The 23,891-nt window shown below is 44.3% G+C and overlaps 2 protein-coding genes across 8 annotated transcripts in view; one reads left to right on the top strand and one right to left on the bottom strand.

Moving 5' to 3' along the window:
* MYRF (myelin regulatory factor) overlaps positions 1-13,304 on the top strand; it is a 182,971-nt gene extending 169,667 nt beyond the window's left edge. For 4 of the 7 annotated variants that reach the window (XM_073573973.1, XM_073573974.1, XM_073573976.1 and 1 more), the window contains 12 exons: positions 637-782; positions 924-996; positions 2,540-2,628; positions 3,997-4,065; positions 5,289-5,362; positions 5,450-5,602; positions 6,263-6,490; positions 7,605-7,692; positions 7,803-7,877; positions 7,959-8,061; positions 10,615-10,719; positions 12,065-13,304. In XM_073573973.1, the coding sequence (XP_073430074.1) occupies positions 637-782; positions 924-996; positions 2,540-2,628; positions 3,997-4,065; positions 5,289-5,362; positions 5,450-5,602; positions 6,263-6,490; positions 7,605-7,692; positions 7,803-7,877; positions 7,959-8,061; positions 10,615-10,719; positions 12,065-12,148 (1,287 nt within the window). In that variant the 3' untranslated portion in view covers positions 12,149-13,304. Of the gene's footprint in view, positions 1-636; positions 783-923; positions 997-2,539; positions 2,629-3,996; positions 4,066-5,112; positions 5,194-5,288; positions 5,363-5,449; positions 5,603-6,262; positions 6,491-7,604; positions 7,693-7,802; positions 7,878-7,958; positions 8,062-10,614; positions 10,720-12,064 lie in introns of all 7 variants that reach the window. The other 3 variants (XM_073573975.1, XM_073573972.1, XM_073573971.1) reach the window with 1 other exon arrangement.
* TMEM258 (transmembrane protein 258) lies at positions 13,271-23,891 on the bottom strand. Its single transcript, XM_073573978.1, has 4 exons — positions 23,751-23,891; positions 20,930-21,039; positions 17,405-17,539; positions 13,271-13,441 (listed from the first exon to the last, which is right to left on the bottom strand). The coding sequence occupies exons 1-3, from the start codon at positions 23,751-23,753 to the stop codon at positions 17,413-17,415; spliced, it is 240 nt and encodes a 79-aa protein (XP_073430079.1). The 5' UTR covers positions 23,754-23,891; the 3' UTR covers positions 13,271-13,441; positions 17,405-17,412.

Here is a 23,891-nt window from a genome sequence, read left to right as displayed (position 1 = left end):
CGCACGCACGGCCGGGGGTAGCTCCGCCCCCGAGCCGGCTCTCTGCCCGGCGTGCCCGCCCCTTGCTTGTAGCGCCGCCTACTAGCGGACAGCGGCGCCTGCGATCGGCGCACCCTATCTTTAGCATAGGGTGCGCAGATCGTGCGCAGGCCGTGCGCTAGTTGCGCTTTGACCTGCGCTGCGCACTTTTGACGGTGCGCCGTGCGCGCCAAAATCCGAAAAGTTTGATTTTGGCGCGCACGGCGCACCGTCAAAAGTGCGCAGCGCAGGTCAAAGCGCAACTAGCGCACGGCCTGCGCACGATCTGCGCACCCTATGCTAAAGATAGGGTGCGCCGATCGCAGGCGCCGCTGTCCGCTAGTAGGCGGCGCTACAAGCAAGGGGCGGGCACGCCGGGCAGAGAGCCGGCTCGGGGGCGGAGCTACCCCCGGCCGTGCGTGCGCTTAAAAAGCGCTAATGTGAAACCGGCCTTACAGGTTACACGCAAACTAATATAGGATCCCCAAATCTATCTGATGTCAAGGATCCCCAGCTTATTTCCCATATTTCGTCAAGATGAGATCAGACATCACAAGTTCAGGTCATTTTAGCACATTTACGTGAAGTGACACTTGTTTTGTTTTTTTTAACTGGCAGGAAAGAATATTTATGGAGAACGTCGGAGCTGTGAAAGAGCTCTGCAAGCTGACGGACAACTTGGAGACCCGGATTGATGAACTAGAAAGATGGAGTCGAAAACTTGCCAAACTCCGGAGGCTCGACAGCATGAAAAGCACCAACAGGTTAAGATTCAGTTCTTCTTATTTTCATCACTCTTTATGTTTTCCTTGCCAAGTTGTTAAAAATAAGACACCATTTTCTTCTTCTTGTTCTTCTTTTCTTTTTATTTTCATTTACCATCATTTTTTGTTTTTACCCTTTAGTCACACCGGAAGTCAGTTCAGCCGTGCAGGGAGCATCCCCTTCAAGCAACGTCCATCCAAAGTCATGGGCAAGGTAGGCCTATACTGTATCTAATGGTCTGTGAGTTTTGGGATAAGTTGGACAGGAAGTAGATACAAATTTTCAAAAGTATTTTTGGCCAAATCCATGAAATCCACGCAGACAAAGCTTAAGGGCTGTATCTATCTTTGTGGGGGGCTCCTAATATTTTCTATAAATCAAAGAAAGGGACTTTAGCTACAAAAAAAAATGTGGCTAGTGCTACGGTAGTCCAGATGGAATCATACAGCTACATAGTCGCTCCCAAACCTTTATAAAGTGCAAAAATAAGAATTCCCTGCAGTGTCCGACTATACAATGTTAAATGTTAGGAGGAGGTGAAACCTACAATAAAGTGCTCTCTCTGGAGTATTTTTCTGCTTTTCCCTGCCTTTAATGCACCATCCTTCTATTAAAATGGATGATAATTTTTTTTTCCATATTTTAGATACAATAATAATAAGATTTGAAACTTAGAATGCATAATGTATATGATGGAAATTATGTAAAAATGTAACATTTTTTGGACATAGTACAATGTGTGTGTGGTGTGTATGTATATGTGTATATATATATATATATATATATATACGCACATGCTTGCGCACACACACACACACCTGTGGACGTCGGACCCTCAGACCATCCTCATGGAGATGGTTTCTAATCGTTTATGCAGACACATGCACATTTGTGGCCTGCTGGAGGTCATTTTGCAGGGCTCTGGCAGTGCTCCTCCTGTTCCTCCTTGCACAAAGGTTGAGGTAGCGGTCCTACTGCTGGGTTGTTGCCCGCCTATGGCCCCCTCCACGTCTCCTGGTGTACTGGCCTGTCTCCTGGTAGCGCCTCCAGCCTCTGGACACTACGCTGACAGACACAGCAAACCTTCTTGCCACAGCTCGCATTGATGTGCCATCCTGGATGAGCTGCACTACCTGAGCCACTTGTGTGGGTTGTAGAGTCCATCTTATGCTACCACAAGTGTGAAAGCACAACCAACATTCAAAAGTGACCAAAACATCAGCCAGAAAGCATTGGTACTGAGATGTGGTCTGTGGTCCCCACCTGCAGAACCACTCCTTTATTGAGGGAGTCTTGATAATTGCCAATAATTTCCATCTGTTGTCTATTCCATTTGCACAACAGCATGTGAAATTGATTGTTAATCAGTGTTGCTTCCTAAGTGGACAGTTTGATTTCACAGAAGTTTGATTTACTTGGAGTTAGATTCTGTTGTTTAAGTGTTCCCTTTATTTTTTTGAGCAGTGTATATATAATATAATGTATACAGGGTGGGCCATTTATATGGATACATCTGGGTGGGCCATTTATAAAGATACAATCCAAAATGTCCGACTTCAAAATGGCTGCCATGGTCACCACCCATCTTGAAAAGTTTTCCCCCTCACATATACTAATGTGCCACAAACAGGAAGTTGATATCACCAACCATTCCCATTTTAATTAGGTGTATCCATATAAATGTCCCACCCTGTATGTATGTGATAATAAAATATATATAATTTGCATTTGGCATCTATTTCCTTTCTCTCCGCAGACGGCTCCAGCCCCCACTGATCATAGCTGTGTTAGTCAACGTTTCCTTCAAGCAACCATCATCGCCCTAGTAATTATCATGGCTTTCAGGTAAGTTGCCCAGTTATAGTTCATTAGAAACCATACTGGTTCAAAAGAAGAACAATCCCTTTAATCAAAGGGGTAACACTCTGTAAACACTGAACACATGCTCACCCCTAAGCTAAAGGATAAAGAAGTGCTTCTAACATCAATATAAAAAAAGATGGCTTTATTAATTCAATACATATAATCCCAAATATCCACTGAACGGTGCCTCCTGCCTAAAGAAAAACAGCACCACTTCCACTATATAGCTGTCAATAATTTCCAATCATAGCACACCCCTGAGAATAATAGTCCATACTTTCAAATATTAAATAGTAATAAAATAAATACCGTATATACTCGTGTATAAGCTGAGTTTTTCAGCACAATTTTTTGTCCTGAAAACGCCCCCTCTCGGCTTATACATGAGTCATTGTCCCAGAAGCCGGCGGGGGAGGCGGAGCAGTGGAGCAGCGGGTCACAGGAGGCAGGAGCCAGTGGCTGTAGCTGTGCCCGCTGCTAAAGAGAAATGAATATTCACTGCACTGGCAATAAATATTTCTCTTATAGCACGCACACAGTTACAGCCGCAGACACCGGCTTCCTGCAGCTGTAAAAAACAAACAAAAAAACTCCTACTTCCTTCCCTACACGCCCTCGCAGCATCTTGTTCTGGTGCCAGTAGCTCCTGCGGCCGAGAGATCACGTGTCCAGCCTGAGTGGGGAGAGGTGAATATTCATTAACTTAATGAGCGGGGACACGCGATCCCTTCCAGCCATAGGGGCTGCTGGAAGATGGAACAGCAGGATGCTGCGAGGGTGTGCAGGGATGGTAAGTAGGAGTTTTTTTTAATGATTTTCTCATGGAGGTGGGGCATGCAGACAAGGATGAGGATTAGGGGACAAGGCATACCCGGCTTATATTCGAGTCAATACATTTTTCCAGTTTTGCGTTGCAAAATTAGGTGCCTCGGCTTATACTTGGGTCAGTTTATACTCGGGTCGGTTTATACTCTAGTATATACGGTAATTAAATAATTATTTAAATATGGTAAAAATATTTAATTCAGGCAATATACTTCTAATATAATTATATGAAATGGCACATGGGTGGAACCTATTTGTGTTTATCATACGAAATGAGGTTTGACAGAAGATGCAATAGTTCCACTAAATCCTCTAGACCAGTAAATTACATCAACAATTTTAAAGATCTAAATGATATTACCAGGGATGGAAGATGAAGAAAATTCATGATGTGGACGGTAGCCACATTCCTCCACCTCTTACTAAGTTTTTAACTTTAAAAGCGCAGATTAAATAGATTAGCTGGTAAAAATATCAAATTCTCAGGGAATATCGATTCATTAAACACCTTTTTATCCGTTGCAGTGTTATCTCCATGACTACTCTTTACGTGTTGAATTTGCGCAGTGAAGATGATCTCCTGGACATGGATGGGTAAATACAATGTCTCTGTCACTTTAAGAATCGGCACTGTTAATTAGTTCTTTTAGGAAAATTAGACAAAACTTAAAGGGAATCTTACAGCAGGCTGTTGCTATATAATCTGAGAGCAGTAAAATGTAGGGCAAGAAAGCCTGATTCCAGCCGTCACTTACTAGGCTGCTGCTGTAGTGTTCATACAATACCCTCTTTACAGTAATTCTGCAGATGTAGCAAAGCTAAGACTTCTGCGCTGTGTATAGCCCCACCCACACCCGATTGGCTGTTTCCTGTTTACACTGTACATTCCGAGCAAACAACCAATTAGTGGTGGAGGGTGGAGTTACACAAATTAGCCTGACTGCTGCTCATGTGAGCTGCAGTCCGGTAGTGTTCATCTCCTGCTGATAAAACGCTAATTGTATTGAAACTACAATACACAGACTAATAATTGAAACATCCCCGGAATCAGGGTCTTGTGCCCTATATTGTTCTACACTCTGATTAAATAGAAAAAAACCTGCTGATAGATTCCCTTTAAATTTTGGTGTATAATAGTTGAGCCCAACAACCTCTTCCTGCTCCACCAATTCGTTATAATCTTGATGAGTTGAATCTCAAGATCAACTCTAAATTTGAAGGATCAGATTTAGAGATGAGCAATTCGATTTGCACTGCCCTGGTCCGGCGTCCGGCCCTCCATGGCAGCCGGTCTTCACTTCTCTGCCCCACATCCTCAGCCTATCATCATGGACACCTCTGGTGCTTACTTGGCCCCGATATCGAGGCGGACGTCTTGGTCTTCTAAGTGTTAGAGCCACTCATGATGCCTAAAGTGATGACCGGCTACCATGAAGGACCAGACTAGACGCTGGACCTGGTCAGCGAGAGCTGAATTGCTCATCTCTAATCAGTTTACTTATTGCTGATCATTAACCCTTTACCTGCTAAATCTGTACCTGAGCACCTTGGAGCTGTGCCAGTGTATCGTGTCTAGAACTGACTTCTCTCTTCTTGTCCGTTCTTCTCCTCCTGTCTCCTTTGCTTTCTCTGTGCCGGCAGTCCTCTCACTCCATCTGGAACCTGCACTATGACTTTCCTCAGACAGATTCGGCTCACTCTCCCTTTCTCTCTCTGTAGTCGGTATGTCTCTTGCTTACAAATGCCGTATTTGCTAGCATCAGGCGCCATTCATTCATTTTACAGATCTCTCCATTGTTTGTTTTCCCCTTCTTCAGCTCAAGCCAGAACTTTGAAACCACCCAGCTGAAGAGCTCCACCACACCTCCACTACGGGCCACGGAGGGCACAGGTGATCCACTGGGCTCCAGTATCTATTCCAATGCTTCCAGCCCATCTGTATGGTCAGACAAATATCTGTGCATTTCTTCTTCTGCAGATTGGTGGCATAACAGGAATCTTTCCATCATAATAGACCTCTGCCTGAATCCTCCATGTAGTACCTTCTGCTGCTCCAGTGCCCAGAGCTCCTCCACATCTCCAGCAGTTACGTTAGGAAAAACAGCTTCTCGAGTGGAAACTCCAATAACAGGTGAGATTCCATAATAAATAGACGCTCACACATGGCTACTTCTGCCCGGTTAACAGGCATATGGCCCAAAGTGGAGGCCCCATATCACTTGTTATGGGCACAGTGAACACTCATGCTGTACAAGGGATGTGACCCCAAGAAACAGAGAAATTGTGATTGTTTAGGTTTCCACTATGTTTAGTGTGTTTTTTTCTAATGCACAAGGACGAGGCCCACAAGATGTCACTGCGTAAAGGTAACACACATAGTGATGTCACTGATAAAATGTTATTAGCTCAATAAAGTCACAGTACAGAGACAATGCGCACAATGATGTCACGGTACAGGGACAACGCGCACAATGATGTCACGGTACAGGGACAACGCGCACAATGATGTCACGGTACAGGGACAACGCGCACAATGACGTCACGATACGGGGACAATCTGCACTTTCTGCAACCAAAATTTATTTTCCCTACAGAAATGTTGCAGTGGGCACAACATGTACCCCTATAATCATCAGTAATTACTCCTCACCTCTAAATTTTAATGGGCCCCATTATTTGTGCAGTCCCATACCTGCTACCCTGTTAGTTACACCCATGGTCTTCTCTCCTTGTCCTTACCTTCCTGCCCAATTGTCCATCTTATTACCTGATGTATTCATCTCCACCACAGACAACGCATCTGCTACAACTATCAGAAAAGCTAAATCCAGAATCCTAGACAAGAGTCGTAACCATCTCCAAACACCAGTACGCCCCGTAAGCCCCCCTCCTCAATATACCCAGGGAAAAACCAAGCACGGTCCTAACAGTCTACCGGGACAGGACGTTCGGAACAGGCGACACGTAGAAGAGGAAGAAACTAGATCAACCATGGTCTCTGATGTTACCTACGGAAATGGTGAGCAATACCAAAAGATTATTATATGGTGTAGAAAAAGTCTTGGAGATGGGAATACCCCTTTAAGGCTGGAGTCACACTAACCTGCGCAAAATACGGTCAGTATTTTACATGCGTAATACGGATGACAGACCCCTAAATAGTGCTCCGTATGTCATCCGTAATCAAGGTGTGGTCGCGTATTTTGCGCATGTAAGCATCCGTATGCAATCCGTATGGCATCCGTATGGTGAGATTTTCTCGCAGGCTTGCAAAATGGACATATAATGGAGCCCTATGACAGTTTTAATAAAGAAATGAAAGAATAGATATAGACACATAGAATGCATATATATATATATATATATATATATATATATGTATGCTATGTGTCTATATCTATTCTTTCTTTCTTTATTAAACCTGTCAGTGTGAGTTTACTGTATAGCGCACTGAATTGCCGGCTTTGCTAAAAGACACCGGGTGCGTATTTCTCGCAGGTCACACGTGTGTTCCGTGTGTAATCCGTATTTTTTGCGCACCCATAGACTTGCATTGGCGTACTACGGGCGTAGTACGCTGACAATCGCAGCATGCTGCGAGTGGCACGGAGCGTAGGATACGGAGGAGAAATATACGGCTGGTGCGAGTGACCCCATAGAGAATCATTGGTCCGTGTCTAATGCGTGCTTTTTGCGCCTCTCACGCACCCGTATTCCTCGCCAGTGTGACTCCGGCCTAATACCAAAGATCCTATCCCAATATGTAGTAGGTGTAATAATATTAGCAAATCCCTCCAGTTAGTAATGTAGTACAGTTTTTCTAATTCTCTAGGTCTCTTTCCTCATGTGCAGGCATTACAGGACCTTAGGTATCCATGGTTACGACCACTGATATAGTGACAGCTAGTTGTCGTAACCATGGATGCCTAAGGTCCTGCAATGCCTGCACATGAGGAAAGAGACACAGAGAATCAGAAAAACTATATTACATTACTAATTGGAGGGATTTGCTAATATTATTATTATTATTGCACCTACTACATATTGGAATCTTGGAGATGGGAATGCCCACTTAAAGGTTCATTGCTCCAGCTTTCTAAGTTGTGATTCACATTATGTTGCATCTTTTCCAGGATCTCGTGCTTCTCTTACTTCCATTCGGCTCCTGGAGATTGACACGCTCATTACGGATCAATTATGTGCCTCCCCGGACACCTGCAGGTGATTCATGTGCTCCCATGTCATGTCCGTGTCTCCGACGGCACAAGAAAACCAGAGTTTGTCCCATCAGAGCTAGATGAAGTCACGTCTAATGTCCTCTCTCTCCGCAGGGCAGGGAATTACACATACGTACTCCCATTGCAGAAGTACAGCTCTTTAACGGGCCATATTACGCTGGAGTTCAAGTAGGTGTCCTCACCCCAGACAGGTCAGTCTTCTGTGACTACAGGTCATATGAAGTATTAAACTAAACTCTCTTCGTCTAGTGCCTCAACACCCATATCTGTAAATCTGTGTGAAGCAACAGCTGGAAAAAACTGTGAAACATCTGTGACCCGGGGATCATCTGAAAATCAGAGCTGCTCTAAGGTAAGTTGATAGCAAACCCGCCTTTGTCCCAGTGAATAAGGCTGCATTCACACCTCCATAGGACTACCCTTGGCTGCAGCTTTATTGCATCACTGACTTGAAAAAGGCCCATTTTGGGCCAAAACGTTGCTTCGTCTGCCTCCCTTTTGTATCTTACCATGCGATTTTAAGGATGGAATAACGGCTCTCTATTATTCTCTTGTGCCTTGTAATCTGTTTTGGGTTGTCTGTTGCCTTGGACCTTGTGGTGGCTCTTACAGTGTCCACACGGAGTCACCAATGGTACATGAGAATCGTTCTCTGGACTAAGTATAATAGATCCAATTTTTTTTCTCAGGTATCATCATAGTTGCTTCCGTTTTTCCCAGGTATCTGTTAAAAACAGAGGAAACTTGGATGGAAAACTGAAAGGCGTCCGCCCTCCATGTTTCATCCATGTATTGGGATCCCCATAGACTTTGAAAAATTGAGTTTGTTCCGTAAAACAAACGAGGACAGGACATGCTCGGAGTCTCCCGGACCGGAGATATGGATCTCCAGGCTCATACACATGTCTGTTTTTCACGTGCAAGTGCTGTTTTTTTTTTCACGGACCGCACTCATACCTGTGACCGTCTATGGGGCTGTTCACATGTCAAATTTTATTTCTCGGACTAAGTGGGCTGTGCAAGATCACAGATGTCAAAATTGGTAAAAGTGTTGGATGAAAATCGTCAATGCAAGTTTATGGGTCCGTGAAAAATATTGGACGGCACTCAGATGTCATATGTGCGCTGTCCGGTTTCCACTGACTGATAGGATAAGGTGGAGAATTTTTTTTTTCTTTTTTCATCCTTGGGGTAAAAAGTGATGAAATCTGGTCCATTTTTCTCGTACATAAAAAACGATGTCTGAATGAGACCTTAGCCTCGGGCAAATGCAGGATCATTAGATTTCACAATAAAAACTGCACAACTTATATTAGAGGGGTTCTCCAGTTTAAAATTATTGATGACCCCTCCTTAGTATCGGTGGTTTCTGACAGCTGGAACCCCCACCCACCAGATGTAATCAGCAGCTCCATTCAATGGCCCAAATTCATCAATTTTCTCCAGAATTGTGTGATACTTGTCTGAAATGTCGCCAATGTGTGTACACATAAATGTTGGAACTCCTGGTGTTGTTCCGGCCTTTTCACCCAGCTCCACACACCTTTTCAATAGTAGTCTGACTTTTGTGGGAAGGGGCAGCCGGCAAACTTACATCATAATGGAGTACACTCATTGCGGTGGCGCACATCAGCTGGAAGATGTGCCAAACTCACGATGCGTATGCCACTTAATGAATTTGGCGTTTGTGCCCCAGTTTTGGGGTCTCATCAGGGGAGTGTATTTGTCAGAGGGGAAAGGTACAAAGAGGGGATTCCTAAGACCCAGCTCCAATGGGGCAAAAATGCGTGAGGAGGGACTTTTTTTAGGGTTTGAGCACTTTATTATATTCTGTGTTGTATGTTTTGAGCTCAGGTTCTTTTACGATAGTAGAAATATTTTAATCAATTAAAAGTTATATTTTATTGGTTGTGAATAGAGATCTTTTTGCTGTATATTAACCCCTTGCCGACATATGACGTATAGTTAAATCATATGTCAGGTTCCTGACTTTGATGCGGGCTCGCACACTGGCAGATGATGCCTGAATTATTTAGCCATCATCTGCCACTTACAGCCCCACTCTGCCCAGAGCTATTAACCTGTTAAATGCCACTTTCAATCTCTGACCGAGGCATGTAATGCGCACTGGCATGGGGACACATCGTTTTACGTGCCAATCTGCGATATAATCACGGGATGCCGATGGGTTGTCATGACAGCCAGGGAGCTGCTGAAGACCTTGTTATGACTGTTTTCCAGTGAAATAAATTGGGGATAATATGTCTACATCTTGATGCCGCTTAGAGCAGCTGGGACCTCGACCTCCGCTCCCTTCATTGTCTATAGCAGGGTTCCCCAACTCCAGTCCTCAAGGCCCACCAACAGATCATGTTTTCAGGATTTCCTTAGTATTGCTCCGGTGATAATTGCTTCACCTGTACAATACAAAGGAAATCCTGAAAACATGATCTGTTGGTGGGCCTTGAGGACTGGAGTATAGAACTGCTGGAGAAGGTGGAATTCAGCACTTTGTAGTAGTACCATAGACAATGAATGAAGAAGGGGTTACACAGATCCCTGTTCTTGGGACCCCCAAAGATCAGCATGCTAATGCCACCTATAATATGAATCAAGGGTAAATTACTATCATGAAGATGACCCTTCTGATGGCAGAAAAAGAAAATTGTGGTGCAGAGATTAATTTGCAGCCGGCTCCAGACATCCGGTGATATACGGATCCTATGTTATTTTTTTTAAACTATTTAAAATCACAAGTAGCCAGGGAACATGAAGGGAATGTCCTTTATGGTGATTAATGTGATGCCTCCAGGCCAGTGTCCGTTACCTGCGCCTTGTGCTTCTGTAATGAATCGTCTGTAGTTCCTCCCACTGTATGGTCACCATGTCATGGTCTCTACACCAGGTCTCAGGAGTCTGTGCCGCACCAGCCCCATCAACACTTCACCTGTGGTCTCTCCAGCTGTCTCCCTCTCAGGATTTCTCATTCCATCTTCAAGTGTCCCCTCCGGTGAGCGATCCGCTGTCCTGTATCTTCCATTCATATACCGTATACTTATGCCCATGCTACTGTCATATAGAAATAACATAACGCCATAGTACATGTCCACACTCTGGAACACTTTTTTTTTCGTTTTGAGGACAGGTCCACAATTCTGTGCCAATTCTTAATGTAATTCCCTAAATTTAGGGGAACATGGTGTCCCATCTACCTGCATGTTCCAGAGCAGATTGACACATAGGCCCCAATTCATTAAGACTGGTGTTTTTGTGCGCTAGTCAATGGTGGACGTGCAGGAATAAGATGCACCAAAGTCATGAAGAGGCGCACGCCGCTCACATTTAGCGCATCTCCAATCTGCCTAGCAAGCTCTGAACTATAGCGTGCTGATGGTGGACTGCTTGCTCAATCACACTGGTTCATTTAGAAGACAACCTGTTACCAGGTCAAGTGTACTCAGGTTTACTTTGGTTTTTTTTATTCTACCATACAACTCTAGAGATAGACATTTTTATTTAGTGTTTGTGGTCTTTACCAGAGTAAAAACAGATTTTCTTTAACTGCGACAGGTCTTCTGTAGTGATGAGCGAACGTGTCCGGATAAGGTGTTATCTGAGCATGCTCTGGTGCTAATCGAGAGACTAAGTCCCTGCGTCTGGATATCTTGCAGCTGTTAGACAGCCTCAACACATGCAGGGATTGCCTGTTTGTTAGGAAAATACTGCATGTGTTGCAGCTGTCGAACAGCCGCGAGGACTCAAACATAGTATTGGAGCACGCAGAAGACACTCTGTTAGCACCCGAGCAAGAGCGCTCCTCACTAGTCCTCTGTAAATAAGATTCTGGCTACCTGCAGCCTCCACCACAGGGCGCTTACTGCACACCATGTAGACATAAAACTCCATTATCCCCTTCTAGTAGTAATGTATTCTCATTGTTATTGTACCATAGGGTTGCAGAAGTGTAAACTAACGAATGGAGCTCTTATTCTCCCTTCCCGGGTCCAGTGCTGCCTCTCCACCACTGGCACAGTCTTTGTTGATTGCCTGCATTGGTAGCTTCATGTCAACAGCAACTGTTGTAGCTAATTATTGGAGTTCGGGGCACACTGCTGCTTTCGATGGCATGATTTGCTGAGCTCAGTGATTGGCTGCAGCGGTTTCTAGCACTGTAGATGTAACATTGCTGCTACAGGTCATCAATAAAAACCTGTAGAGAGGTAGCACTGGACCCACAGAGGGTGAGAAACAGCAGTTTGCCATTTTCAAGCTCGGCAAACCTACGGCACGATGAAGTCTGAAAAGGAACAACCCCTTTTTTTTTAAGTCTTGATCAGTGTCTCTTTCTCTCATAGGGCGCTTCATCCTGTTATGACGTGACTGTGGATTCTTCAGAAGTTACAGACTATTATTTTAATTTTTACCGACTCTGCAATTGAAACGCTCACTGGTCAGCTGGGAAATGTTCCCCTTTCACGTAGATACAGACCGTGTGTCCTCCCTTTTCCCATTCCTCCCCCCCCAGACTGCAGGCAGCCACGGGGTAATCCTACCTGTCACTGGATGTGCAACACTGGACCAAACCAAGTAGCACTGGATCCTAATGGGACCAACTGGAAATCTTAAGGCACTCACACTGGAGACACAGGGAACTATCCCCAAGCCAGAAACATGGGATTTCTCTTATTCAAGGAGGAGGAGGAAATGAATGGCTGAAGATGGTGCAGATTCTTCTCCATCCTAATGATTTTCTGTATGTTTATTATTATTACGATTCTGTTACAAAGCTTCCACCTAATCTTGACCATCCCAATTCTTAATTGGCGGCCTCGGTCCTTTGTACTGGCGCAATCTGAACTGTAGGATGCTGCCGCCAAGCCCGAGGCTGCAGAAGTCGCTGCAAGTTACTGAAAACTGGAACAGATTTTGCGTCTTATTGGATTTTATGTGATTTTTTTTTTTTCTCGGTTTGTGTTTTGTATTTAATTCCCTAACCACAGAAGTGCACTTAATCTTAACAAGACAGTTGAGGACCAAAGTCCGCCCTTTTAAAAGGGGCATCCAAAAAAAAAAAACACACAGCCTGATGGTGAGGCAGCACACCAAAGACTGAGCACCCAGCGTGCGTTTGCTGTCCAAAGAGATGCATTAGTGACTTTAAGAAGACCTAAAAACTGGACCCCCTTTAAAAAAAAAAAAATTCTCCTTATTAAATCCTGTACATACCCCCCCTTTACATTAATTATAAGCCACTAATTGCGTGTTAGCATTTGAACCCTTTTATTGCAGGTATTGCACCTGTAGTGGAAGGGGTAAAATGTGATCTTTTGACTTAGGAGCTCAAAGCATTTTTAATATTTTTTTTTTTAAATGTCTGATTTGTATTTATATTTTTCTTCCTTTGACAGCACTGTTCTCCCCATCTCTACCCCGTTCTGAGGGTCTGAAAAAAAAAAAAACATCCTGCAACGTATAAATACCACAATATAAATATATGAATAATGCTTTGTGCTCTGACTGCTGTTGTGTGTCTGTACAAACGTGGAGACGACAGGCGCTGATATATGTAATAATAAAGTGTTTTATTGTAACTGGTGAGCGAGTCACCATGAGAAAAATCTCCATTGCAGAAATGACAGTGCAACGACTGAGTGGACGCCGCCATCCACGGCCAGTACTGGTCCCCAGAGCCAAGTAAAAAAAAGAAAACACCAAACTCCTCCAGCTAGAATCTGTAAAACAGAAAGAGAAAACCATTGTGTCAGTAGTGGCATCATACGGCCCGCTCATCTGCAGCCATCAGCTTATGATCCAGAGAGCTTCTGTAGGAAAACGACTGGATTATGTGAGCTGGCACGTGTACAAAACCCCGGTTCATGTATGAAAAAAAACCTGTAGTCAGTAAAGGGGGGGAACACTCATTTTGGATTGCATCTCTAGCTCAGCTGGACCACGCACGCATGACAGCCAATGAATTTTATGGGTGTAATACGCTATTTCTCCTGTGGGGGTGCTGCAGAGAAAAAAGGAACCAGTCACCTAAAGACACGCTATATCCTGCAGATATAGGGGTCATTGAAATAGGAGTAATTTGCGGGTAAATGGTGTTTCTGTAAATAACAGATTCCCTTAAAATACTAAAAGTTGAATTTCCTCACAATTATAGCTTATGCCTAAAAGTCAACTTAAAGCAGTTGTCCACTACTTAGACAACCCCTTTTCATTCCACATATTTGCCCCCTGCCAAATTACAACACTTGTATGCACCTCTGACGGTGGTGGCATTCCAGCAGTTTCTCCCAGGACTTGCGTGACATTAAGTCATGTGATCCTTTGGCCAATCAGCAATCACTTCACTCCCCAAACCTCCCCTTCCCCCTTTGGACAAATTTCTTACATCCAAAGGAAGTGAGAGCTACTGCAGCTCTCTTCTTATCTCCTCAAGATATATGCGGCGTGTCTGAAGGTAGGGAGAGAAGTGGTCGCTGATTGGCCAAAGTGATCACGTGAGTTAAGCCCCCGTTACACATAACGATGTCCCAGCGATCCGTCATGATGGGATCGCTGGGACATCGTTAGACAGCGATCAGGATCAGCGACGCTGGTTTTAATGTAAACGTCGGGTATCTAAGGCCTCTTTCACACATCCGTCTGTCACCAGCTGTCAAAATCCGCCGTTTTGCAAAAAAAACGGATCCGCCATTTTTCTTGGCGGATCCGTTTTTTTCCCATTGACTTGCATTATCGGCGGATCTTGACGGATGGTCATCCGTTGGATCCGTTTTTTTACATATCCGCCAAAATTTTGGCGTCCGCTGACATGACAGGACGGACACTGAAACGTTTTATTGCTGGCCGGATCTGCATTTGTATACTGCGCGTACCCGGAAGAATTGCCTTTGCCGGAAATTTAACCCTAAATGCCAGTTCTGGCGGCTGAAAAAAAACTCTCTCTCTCCAACAGTCAGGTAGCACACGTTGCTTTCAAAACAGTTGCGGATCCGTGTCCCGCCATTTTTGCGGATTGTAACTGATGAAAACAACGTATGTGTGAAACAGGCCTAAGAGCCGCGTGACTCCTGGATACCCAACGCTTACATTAGAAACCAGCGTTCAGCGTCACACGCAGCGATGCGTGCTGGGCAGCGGGAGACCAGCGATCGAAAAACGGCCCAGGCTGATGCTGCACGATCAACGATAACCGGCAGGGGGGGGCGGTCGCTGATCCCCGTCACACACAGCGATCTCGCTGATGTGTCACAAAATCAGTGATCTCGCTAGCGAGATCGCTGTGACGGGGCCTTTAGGGCCCCATCTCACTTAGCGACGCACCAGCAATCCCGACAACGATACGACCTGGTCAGGATCGCTGGTACGTCGCTACCTAGTCGCTAGTAAGCTGCCAAACAGGCAGACTCACCAGCGAGCACGCTGGTATCCAGGGTAAACAGCGGGTAACTAAGTGCGTGCGGCGCTTAGTTACCCACTGTTTACCCTGGATACCAGTTCCCAGCGCGAGCACGCAGGTATCCAGGGTAAACAGCGGGTAACTAAGGGATGCGCGCTTAGTTACCCATTATTTACCTTGGATACCAGCTCCCAGCGTCTGCTTTCAGCGCTGGGAGCTCGCTGATCGTTTGTGTCTTGCTGCCACATGCAGCCATGCGTGCTGGCCAGCGAGAGACCAAAGATCAAAAAATGGCCAAGGACATTCCCGCATGATCAGCGATATCCGGCGGGGGTCGCTGATGCGTGCCGCACACAGCGAGATCGCTGTTGCATCACAAAATCAGTGACGCTTCAGCGATCTCGCTATGTGAGAAGGGGGCTTTAGTGTCACGCAAGCCCTGGGAGAAGCTGTGCTGCCAGCACCAGAGACGAGTACAAGTGTCATTTTACTGGGGAGAAACATACGGATTGAGAAGTAGACAACCCCTTTTATTAAGTTAATATTACTCCGACCACAGACATCTCAGCCACATATAGGGAGATTTACTACAGTATATCTAAGTTTTTATGCAATGGGTGAAATCCACAGTGAAAAACCTATTGTTGGTTGATTAGGTAGCCCAACCCGTCCACAACAGGGTAAGTGTACATTCACACTTTTGTTGGAAAAGTCCAGAGTGGTGCAGATTTTTTTTTTCACACAACAATCGAACTCACAGATCCATATACACATCTGTGAACAATCACGGATCTGTGAGATTCATGAAACTCAGCATTTCCTATATGGATGTGATGTCGAGGATCAGAATAACATTACTCAGAGAGTCTGTGTAATGTCCAATAAAGAAATAAATTGGGCAGCACACCGACGGCATGCAGATGTGTGAATGTACACTTACAAGCAGTGCTAGGAGGGGAAGAAGCAATCCCTGCCTACATTGCTCACATACTTTAAACAAGACGTTTATGGTGTATGGAGATGTCCCCTTATTACTTTCAGCAGGGGGTTTCTGGGGGTACACACTGGAGGGGCTATAGGCTCCGTGTCCTGGCACAATAGGAGTATGGTGCTTGTGATCTGTCTAGGTACAATGTGGGGATAATGGGACGATCTGAATGCTCCATCACAGCAGCGAGCCTGATCCAGCAACCCATCCAAGGCCAAGTGCACCTGACATCTTATACACTTGTGCCAACCCGCAGAGTTTTCCAAAAGAATGAAGCACAGGGAATCTGTCACTAAGTTTTTTTTTTCTACCTCATCTGAAAGCAGGATAACGTAGCAGCAGAGACCCAGATTCCAGCGATGCATCACTTAGTTTACTGGGTGCAGCAGTTGTGACACAATCAGAGTTCCTATATGAAGCAGAGCTCAGAAAGCTGCTGCCCTCCCACACATCTCTATGTACATTGTATACTGCCAGTGAGCTGCTTAGCAGTAGAAGGTGTGTGGTTGGGACCACGTGGCACTAGGGAGCTAGTCTGGGCAGTGATAATCTTGTGGTGATAAAACATTTGTTGTATGGAAACAACAGCACACAACCTGCTAAGTGACATATTGCTGAAATCACGTTCTCTGCCCCTCCTCAGATTCCATAGCAATAACCTGCTGACAGATTCGCATTAAGGACAAGTCAGTGTTTTTTGCCCTGAAGCACTTTTTTTTTTTTGCATTTTTATGGTCATTTCCTAAGCAGTGGTATTTTTTTCTATCGATTTTCCAAAACCTTTGGGTCATTTTTTTTTTTTCTACAGGCATTTTCCAATTGTTTTATTACTCCATTCAGCAATTTAGAAACCGCTAACTGAGCGATTTCTCAGGGTCTTCACTTCACAAACTGCAGGACGTCCTTTCAATATTCCCACTGAGAAAGCACAGAGCGTTGTCCGCGCGGTATACGCCAGGAGAGTGGTTGGGTCACTTTTTTAGAAACCCGAAGTGGTTAAAAGATAATCAAAAGCCTGAACATGTGAACAGCGAGTGGCTAGGATATAGAAATGCATATGTTCGCTGTTTTGAGAGTTTTCCGAACATTTTTTTGGGTGGGTCAGGGCGGACCTGCTTAGAAATAAAACTTTGTATGCACATACCCAAAGTCAGTTTAGTTGTGGTCTTTTTTGTGCTTCTTCTAAATCGTGATGTCACCATTAAAAGCTTACGTAAAAAAATGGGAACAATATTCTCCACTGTTAACCAACATGGTATGAAATTAGCCAGAATCTCAGGGACACCATCTTCTACTTACCACCATGGTCACACATAAATCCCGACCCACAAGAGAAGAAACAAAACTCCGAATCCCATGAAGAGCGAGGCCACCAGTGAAATAAGGAGCTCCTTGTAAAGGTCCCTTGTGTATTTGGTGGATGTCACCTCGTAGCTTTAGTGATCCATTAAGGAAGAGCATCTTCTAAAGAGGACACTAGGACAAAGGACTTTCCACATAAAAGGGTTACTCACACATCGGGGACTCGAACATATTATTCACGCACACCCCAAGAAACTCCAGTAACACCCGAGAATACTCAGATGACACCTTATCCGAGCACTCTCACTCATCACTAGTGCACGTCTCTTCATGAATCTCAGTGGACTATGCCAGAAATCTCACTCCTGTCAGGTACTGGAATGAGATTTTCAGCTCGTTATGAATTAGACATCCCGCCCCAGCTACACCCATTTTGGCAGAGCCGGGAGAAACGGACGTGAAGATATCAAAAGTCGCCTAAATTTTGCAAATTTTTCAAGAATTTTACTCCAAAATCCAGCATGAAAGCTTTGATGACTCGAGCCCTACGTTTTGGATAATTCAAGGATGCATGACCCCTTCTAATGGTGCCGAATGAATTAAACTAATACAAACACAATGAATCTGTACACAGGGCAGACCGCCATCTTTATATTTATTGCATATTTTTTACTGACAGATATTGACCGGTAGCGAAAATTTTTTAAACAAGAAAAATATTAATTTCTGGGGCAAAAACCGTTTGCTGCAGATTACTTTTTACCTTCCGGATTCAATGAAGAAAAATTCAAAAGGTGAATCCTAGTGTCGGTGTAGCAGGGTTACCTACATACCCAGAGCAAAAAATTGCAGAAGGGTATATTGGTTTCTTAACACAAAAAAAATGTATATTTCATACTTTCAAATATGTTGTATGTGAAGCAATTGATACCTGACATGTACAAAATATCCTGTGAATATGGTATAAATGTCTAGATTGGAAAAATGCACCAAGTACATAATAAAGATAGAAATATGACATAAAATTTGACAACTTGCTGACGGTTCCCAGGCAGCAGGAGGGTTTTTTCCCCCAGTATGCCTTAAGGCCCCTTTACATTTAGCGATGCACCAGCGATCCCGACAACAATACGACCCGGTCAGGATCGCTGGTGCATCGCTAAATGGTCGCTAGTGAGCTGCCACACAGGCAGATCTCACAGCGATGTAGCGACGCAGCAGTGGTCGTTACTTACCTTTCAGACGCGGCGATCATGACATCCTCCCGCCCGCGTCCACGCATCTCTCGTCAGCGCCAGCAGGAAGCGCCCGACGAGAAATTGAACTGGATGATCTCGCGCGATCGCGACAGACAGCGGTAAGTATCACACATCGCGATATCGCTGCTGCGTCACAAAATCGGTGACGCTTTAGCGATATTGCTATGTGTAAAGGCCCCTTTAGTTAGCACTTGCGGCTCGGCACGCCATTTGTCTCTTCCGTTTTTAGGAACCGAAACAAAAATCATGTTTAAAATTAATCCCTTGCATTACAGATCCAAATGGAAGCAGAGGGGCCCCATTGACTATTATGGGGTCTGTCTGGGTTTCGTGGTGTCAGTTTTTTAGATCAGAAGATAAAGGAGAACTTTAACTTTTTTTTTGCATTCCAAACATATCCACATGATAATAGTCTATGGAACTCCTCTGCTCCCTTTTGCTGTTATGCATAAATTCCTCTTATCTGTTCCTAAAAACAAAACTTGCCCGAGTGCAGGTGTGAATATGGCCTTAGAAAACAAGGAATGCAAGATACATTTGTGCTCAAAAGTTTACATACCCCGGCAGTATTTTTCTTTTCTTGGCCTTTTTTCAGAGATTATGAATGATAAAGTTTTGGTGTTTTCTCCACTCATGGTTAGTGGCTTGGTGAAGCCATTTATTGTCAAACTACTGTGTTTTCTCTCTTTCAATCATAAAGACAACCCAAAACATCCAAATGACCATGATCAAAAGTTCACATACCCTGGTGATTTTGGCCTGATAACAAGCACAGAAGTTCACACAAATGAGTTTGAATGGCTACTAAAGGTAACATCCTCACCTGTGGCCTGTTTGCTTGTAAACAGTGTGCGTGCATAAAAGCTGAGTGAGTTTCTGGGATCCAGACAGACTCTTGCATCTTTCATCCAGCCACTGATGTTTCTGGATTGTAAGTCATGGGGAAAGCAAAAGAATTGTCAACGGATCTACGGGAAAAGGTAGTTGAACTGTATAAAACAGGAAAAGGGATACAAAAAGATATCCAAGGAATTGATAATGCCAGTCAGCAGTGTTCAAACTGTGATTAACAAATGGAAAATCAGGGGCTCTGTAAATACAAAACCACGGTCAGGTAGACCAACAAAAATTTTGCCCAAAACTGCCAGGAAAATGGTTCGGGATGCAAAGAAAAACCCTCAAATAACATCAGCTGAAATACAGGACTCTCTGAAAACTAGCAGTGGGCTGCATGGTTGAGTCGCCATAAGAAAGCCATTCCTGCGCAAATGCCACAAAGTATCTTGCCTACAATTCACAAAACAGCACAGAGACAACCTCAAAACTTCTGGAACAAGGTAATTTGGAGTGATTAGACCAACATTGTACTTTTTGGCCACAACCATAAACATTACATTTGGAGAGAGGTCAACAAGGCCTATGATGAAAGGAACACCATTCCTACTGTAAAGCACGGAGGTGGATCGCTGATGTTTTGGGGATGTGTGAGCTACAAAGGCACAGGAAACTTGGTCAAAGTTGAAGGAAAGATGATTGCAGCACCTTATCAGCAAATACTGGAGGCAAATTTACAAACATCAGCAACATGACATTGATCCAAAACACAAGGCCAAGTTGACCTGCCATTGGCTACAGCAGAACAAAGTGAAGGTTCTGGAGTGGCCATCTCAGTCTCCTTACCACAATATCATTGAGCCACTCTGGGGAGATCTCAAGCGAGCAGTTTATGCTAGACAACCCAGTAATTTACAGGAACTGGAGGCTTTTTGCCAAGAAGAGTGGGCAGCTTTACCATCTGAGAAAATAAAGAACATCATCCACAACTACCACAAAAGACTTCAGGCTGTCATTGATGTTAGAGGGGGCTATACACGGTATTAAGAAATGGGGTCTGTGAACTTTTGATCAAGGTCATTTGGATGTTTCGGGTTGTCATTATGATTTAAAAAGAGAAAACACAGTAGTTTGACAATAAATGGCTTCACCCAACCACTAACCATGAGTGGAGAAAAGGTTTTGGTGTTATAATTCATATTCTCTGAAAAAAGGCAAAGAAAGCAAAAATTCTGCGCGGGTATGTAAATTTTTGAGCACAACTGTATATTACATTTCATGACTTTATAGCAAAATGCTGTCACATGCTGAGCCCCCTGTATTGTACAAGATACTTTTTTCTCACATTGCTAAACTTTTTGACTCCCTTTGAAAGATAAAACATGGACCGTGTTGTGCATGACAATATCTGTCCGCAGTAAAAGGATACACGAAGAACCACGCCGTGAAAAACATTCCAATGGCCAGAAGCACGACTGTAAGGTGTGGAAACACGGCCGGATTCACCGGACTTGTATATCTGCTCATTGCTTCCAGGTCCTGGGGACAAAAAGATAAGAAAGTGATGAGACCAAGTAAATAAGACATGAACAGCAGCATTACATTGCCCAGCGCTGAAATACCCACTGAGATATGTCATGTGTAGCTAATTAGTGGGTACGAACGGTGGCTGGACAATCACAGGGGTTCATTCTCATATGACAAATACAATAAATGGCTTTATCCACAATGGACAATTATTACAGGCACATAAGAGTCCCAAATTCACCCTCCGAGCAATAACCAAGGTGATGCCAGTGTGGTCTAGCATACTCCGTGCCGCACCAATTACATACTATGGGAAGTAGAGAAGTATATCTGTCACCACTTTCCCCTAAAGCGTTACTTATTAGAAAAAAAAGAAGCAAATTATACCCTATTCATAGGAACGGTGATAACTTACTGGTTGGTAGCGGTCTAACCACCTAGAACAGCTCTTCAGCCTGGCACCGAATGCAGCGAGCATGCACATGCTGTTTCCACCCCATTCATGGTCAATGAGACTGCCAGAAATAACTGAGCACAGCACTCTGCTTTCTCCCACAATCCAATAGACAATGAATAAAGCAAAAGTCCAACATGAGCCCCCTTGCTCCATTCAGAGCAGGGCTGCAGAGTCCTAATATTAGGGTCACTGGGGCTTCCAGTGATAACCCTCCAACGAGTGTCCCCCCAGCCCCCCATCCTTTGGTTAGGGGATAACTTGCTTTATTGGGATTATCCCTTTAATAGACAAAACATTAATGAGGATAAGGACACTTAATAACAGGTCTGTTTTAGGAAAAACTTGTATTCCCCAGAGGATCACCAAGTTGGAGCAAGTTTCCTTAGATCTCGTCATTGCGCTGTTCCTGTTATTCATTCTTGAAATCTCCTATCAAAGGGGTTGTCTCAAGTTTGGAAAATTGCAAAGCGCTTTTAAAAACAAGGATCGCTAACTTGTCCAGCCTCAAGCCCTGAGTTGCACGGCCAAAGCCAGCTCTGCTAGAAGCCTGGGAAATCCAGCACTTTCTATCAGCAGTGCGATCGTGTCACTGACCTCAACTGTCAATCTTCAGGGGCTGGGAAAGGTGTGATCCTGAAGATACAATGTGATGCCCAAAACCCCTTAAAAACTGACAATTGTGTGTTAACATTTGAGGGCGGTGTCCCTACACAGTTTGTCACTGCTCAGTTTAGATCTGGCAGTGTCGCGCCCCTTTTATATGTGGGAATGGTAACTCACAGTTACTATACAAGATAGGGACTCCACCAAGCCCGATGAATAAAGTAACAGATATAGCAAACTGGTATCTAAAATTTAACTTTTAAAAAACATACGGTAATCTAAAAAGAGTCAAATAAAACATACAAAAAGTGCAAATGTGCCACAATAATGGACGCATTTGGTATCAAGTGAGATCCCCCCCAAACTACTGGCTACAGGGTTAAATATAACATGTGGCCTCCTTAACTACAGGTACATATACCATTACTGAGACACTTTTTTCATTGACCCAGATTAGCCTCAATCTTTGATTTTCTAGTCATGTGAATGCTGGAATAGTGTAGATGCCAAGTCCATTGCTAGTATGAAGTAGCTGTCAATATCCCCAGAGGATATACAGGTGTACACAGGTGATCTTTGATCGTCAACACTGGTAAATATAATTAGTTGTCACTCATGGCTTCATATAATAACCACATCAATCACTAAAGTGGTTTTCACATTACAGGACCCGAATACAGCAGATCCAGCTGCAAACACAATCACTGGCTCTATAGTGGTCTTCACTTTATAGGAACCCGGATACGACCACAAATGCTGCTTACAGATATTGGGTTAATAGTGTTACAGTGCTGTCCGGCCACCATACAGAGAGCGAGGCTATCGGGAGGAATTTCACTTTATTTCTCCTTTCCGTCACAGAGGCGCGGCTCCAGTCTCCGCTCAGTATGCGGTGGGCTGCAGCTGTGAGCCCACCCTAGCAGTTTGATTGACAGCTCATCTATGCAGTCAGCTGCCAAATGTTCTCCTTCTGATCTGCTGTGTATAAGACAGGACTAGACGATTTCTAGATCATTGCGTTCTGGTTTTCTTCGCATTTTAGCTTCCGCACTTAGGATTGTAAGACGGGAAAGCCTTCATAGTCTGCTCGGATCTTCTGATACTATTTTTGTATAAACAAAGACATACTGATAGGGAATTTAGATTGTGAGCCCCAATGGGGACAGTGATGATAATGTGTGCAAACTGTGAAGCGCTGCGGAATGTGTTGGCGCTACAGAAATAAATGTATTATATTATTCTTATTATAAATGTTTTTGTTTATTAAAGCAAGCATCAGTAGAGAGATAGCACGGCCCATGTAACATCTCCTCTGCTCTGACATTTTGCAGGCTGTCCCCCTCTGAGCATCTTCTATAGTGGGGTCTCCCCTGCCCAGCCACTAGGCCAGCAGGGCATTACCAGGCAGCACTCGCACAGCTGTGTCAGCCAGCACCAGTCAGGGTTATGTAGCTGACAGGACTGACACACTGTAACAAAGCTCAGCAGTGACAGCAAGCAGAGGCCATGACAGCTTCCATCACTTAGTGTTATAGAATGATTGAAGATTACTTAAATTGCAAGATCCTCTCAGGGGGAAAAGAAGTAGGACGTGATAATACGTCAGTGTCATACGCCTCAGCTCGTGCCTAACAAAACACCGCCGGTGCGGGCAGATTCTCACCATTTCTTCGGTGACAGCGCTCCCGGTTCCGCCACGTCTCTTACAATCAAAACGGGGTCAGAGGGCACAGCAAGGAACTATGGGAGCGGAATTACGTCACTTCAAGAACACCTGCGAGAAGGCACCAATCATGGAAGTCTT

The sequence above is a fragment of the Dendrobates tinctorius genome, unplaced genomic scaffold (genome assembly GCF_039654945.1).
Source record: "Dendrobates tinctorius isolate UK_male_01 unplaced genomic scaffold, ASM3965494v1 ptg000037l, whole genome shotgun sequence".
NCBI lineage: Eukaryota > Metazoa > Chordata > Amphibia > Anura > Dendrobatidae > Dendrobates > Dendrobates tinctorius.
The sequence above is the reverse complement of the archived record's forward strand: the minus strand, read 5'-3'. Positions and strand labels throughout refer to the sequence as shown.

Excerpts from the sequence above, each read along its gene's own strand:
- TMEM258 (XM_073573978.1), bottom strand. Across the intron at positions 17,540-20,929 it reads TTCACGGCGTGGTTCTTCGT|CTACGAGGTGACATCCACCA; the intron begins GTATCCTTTTAC and ends GGATCACTAAAG.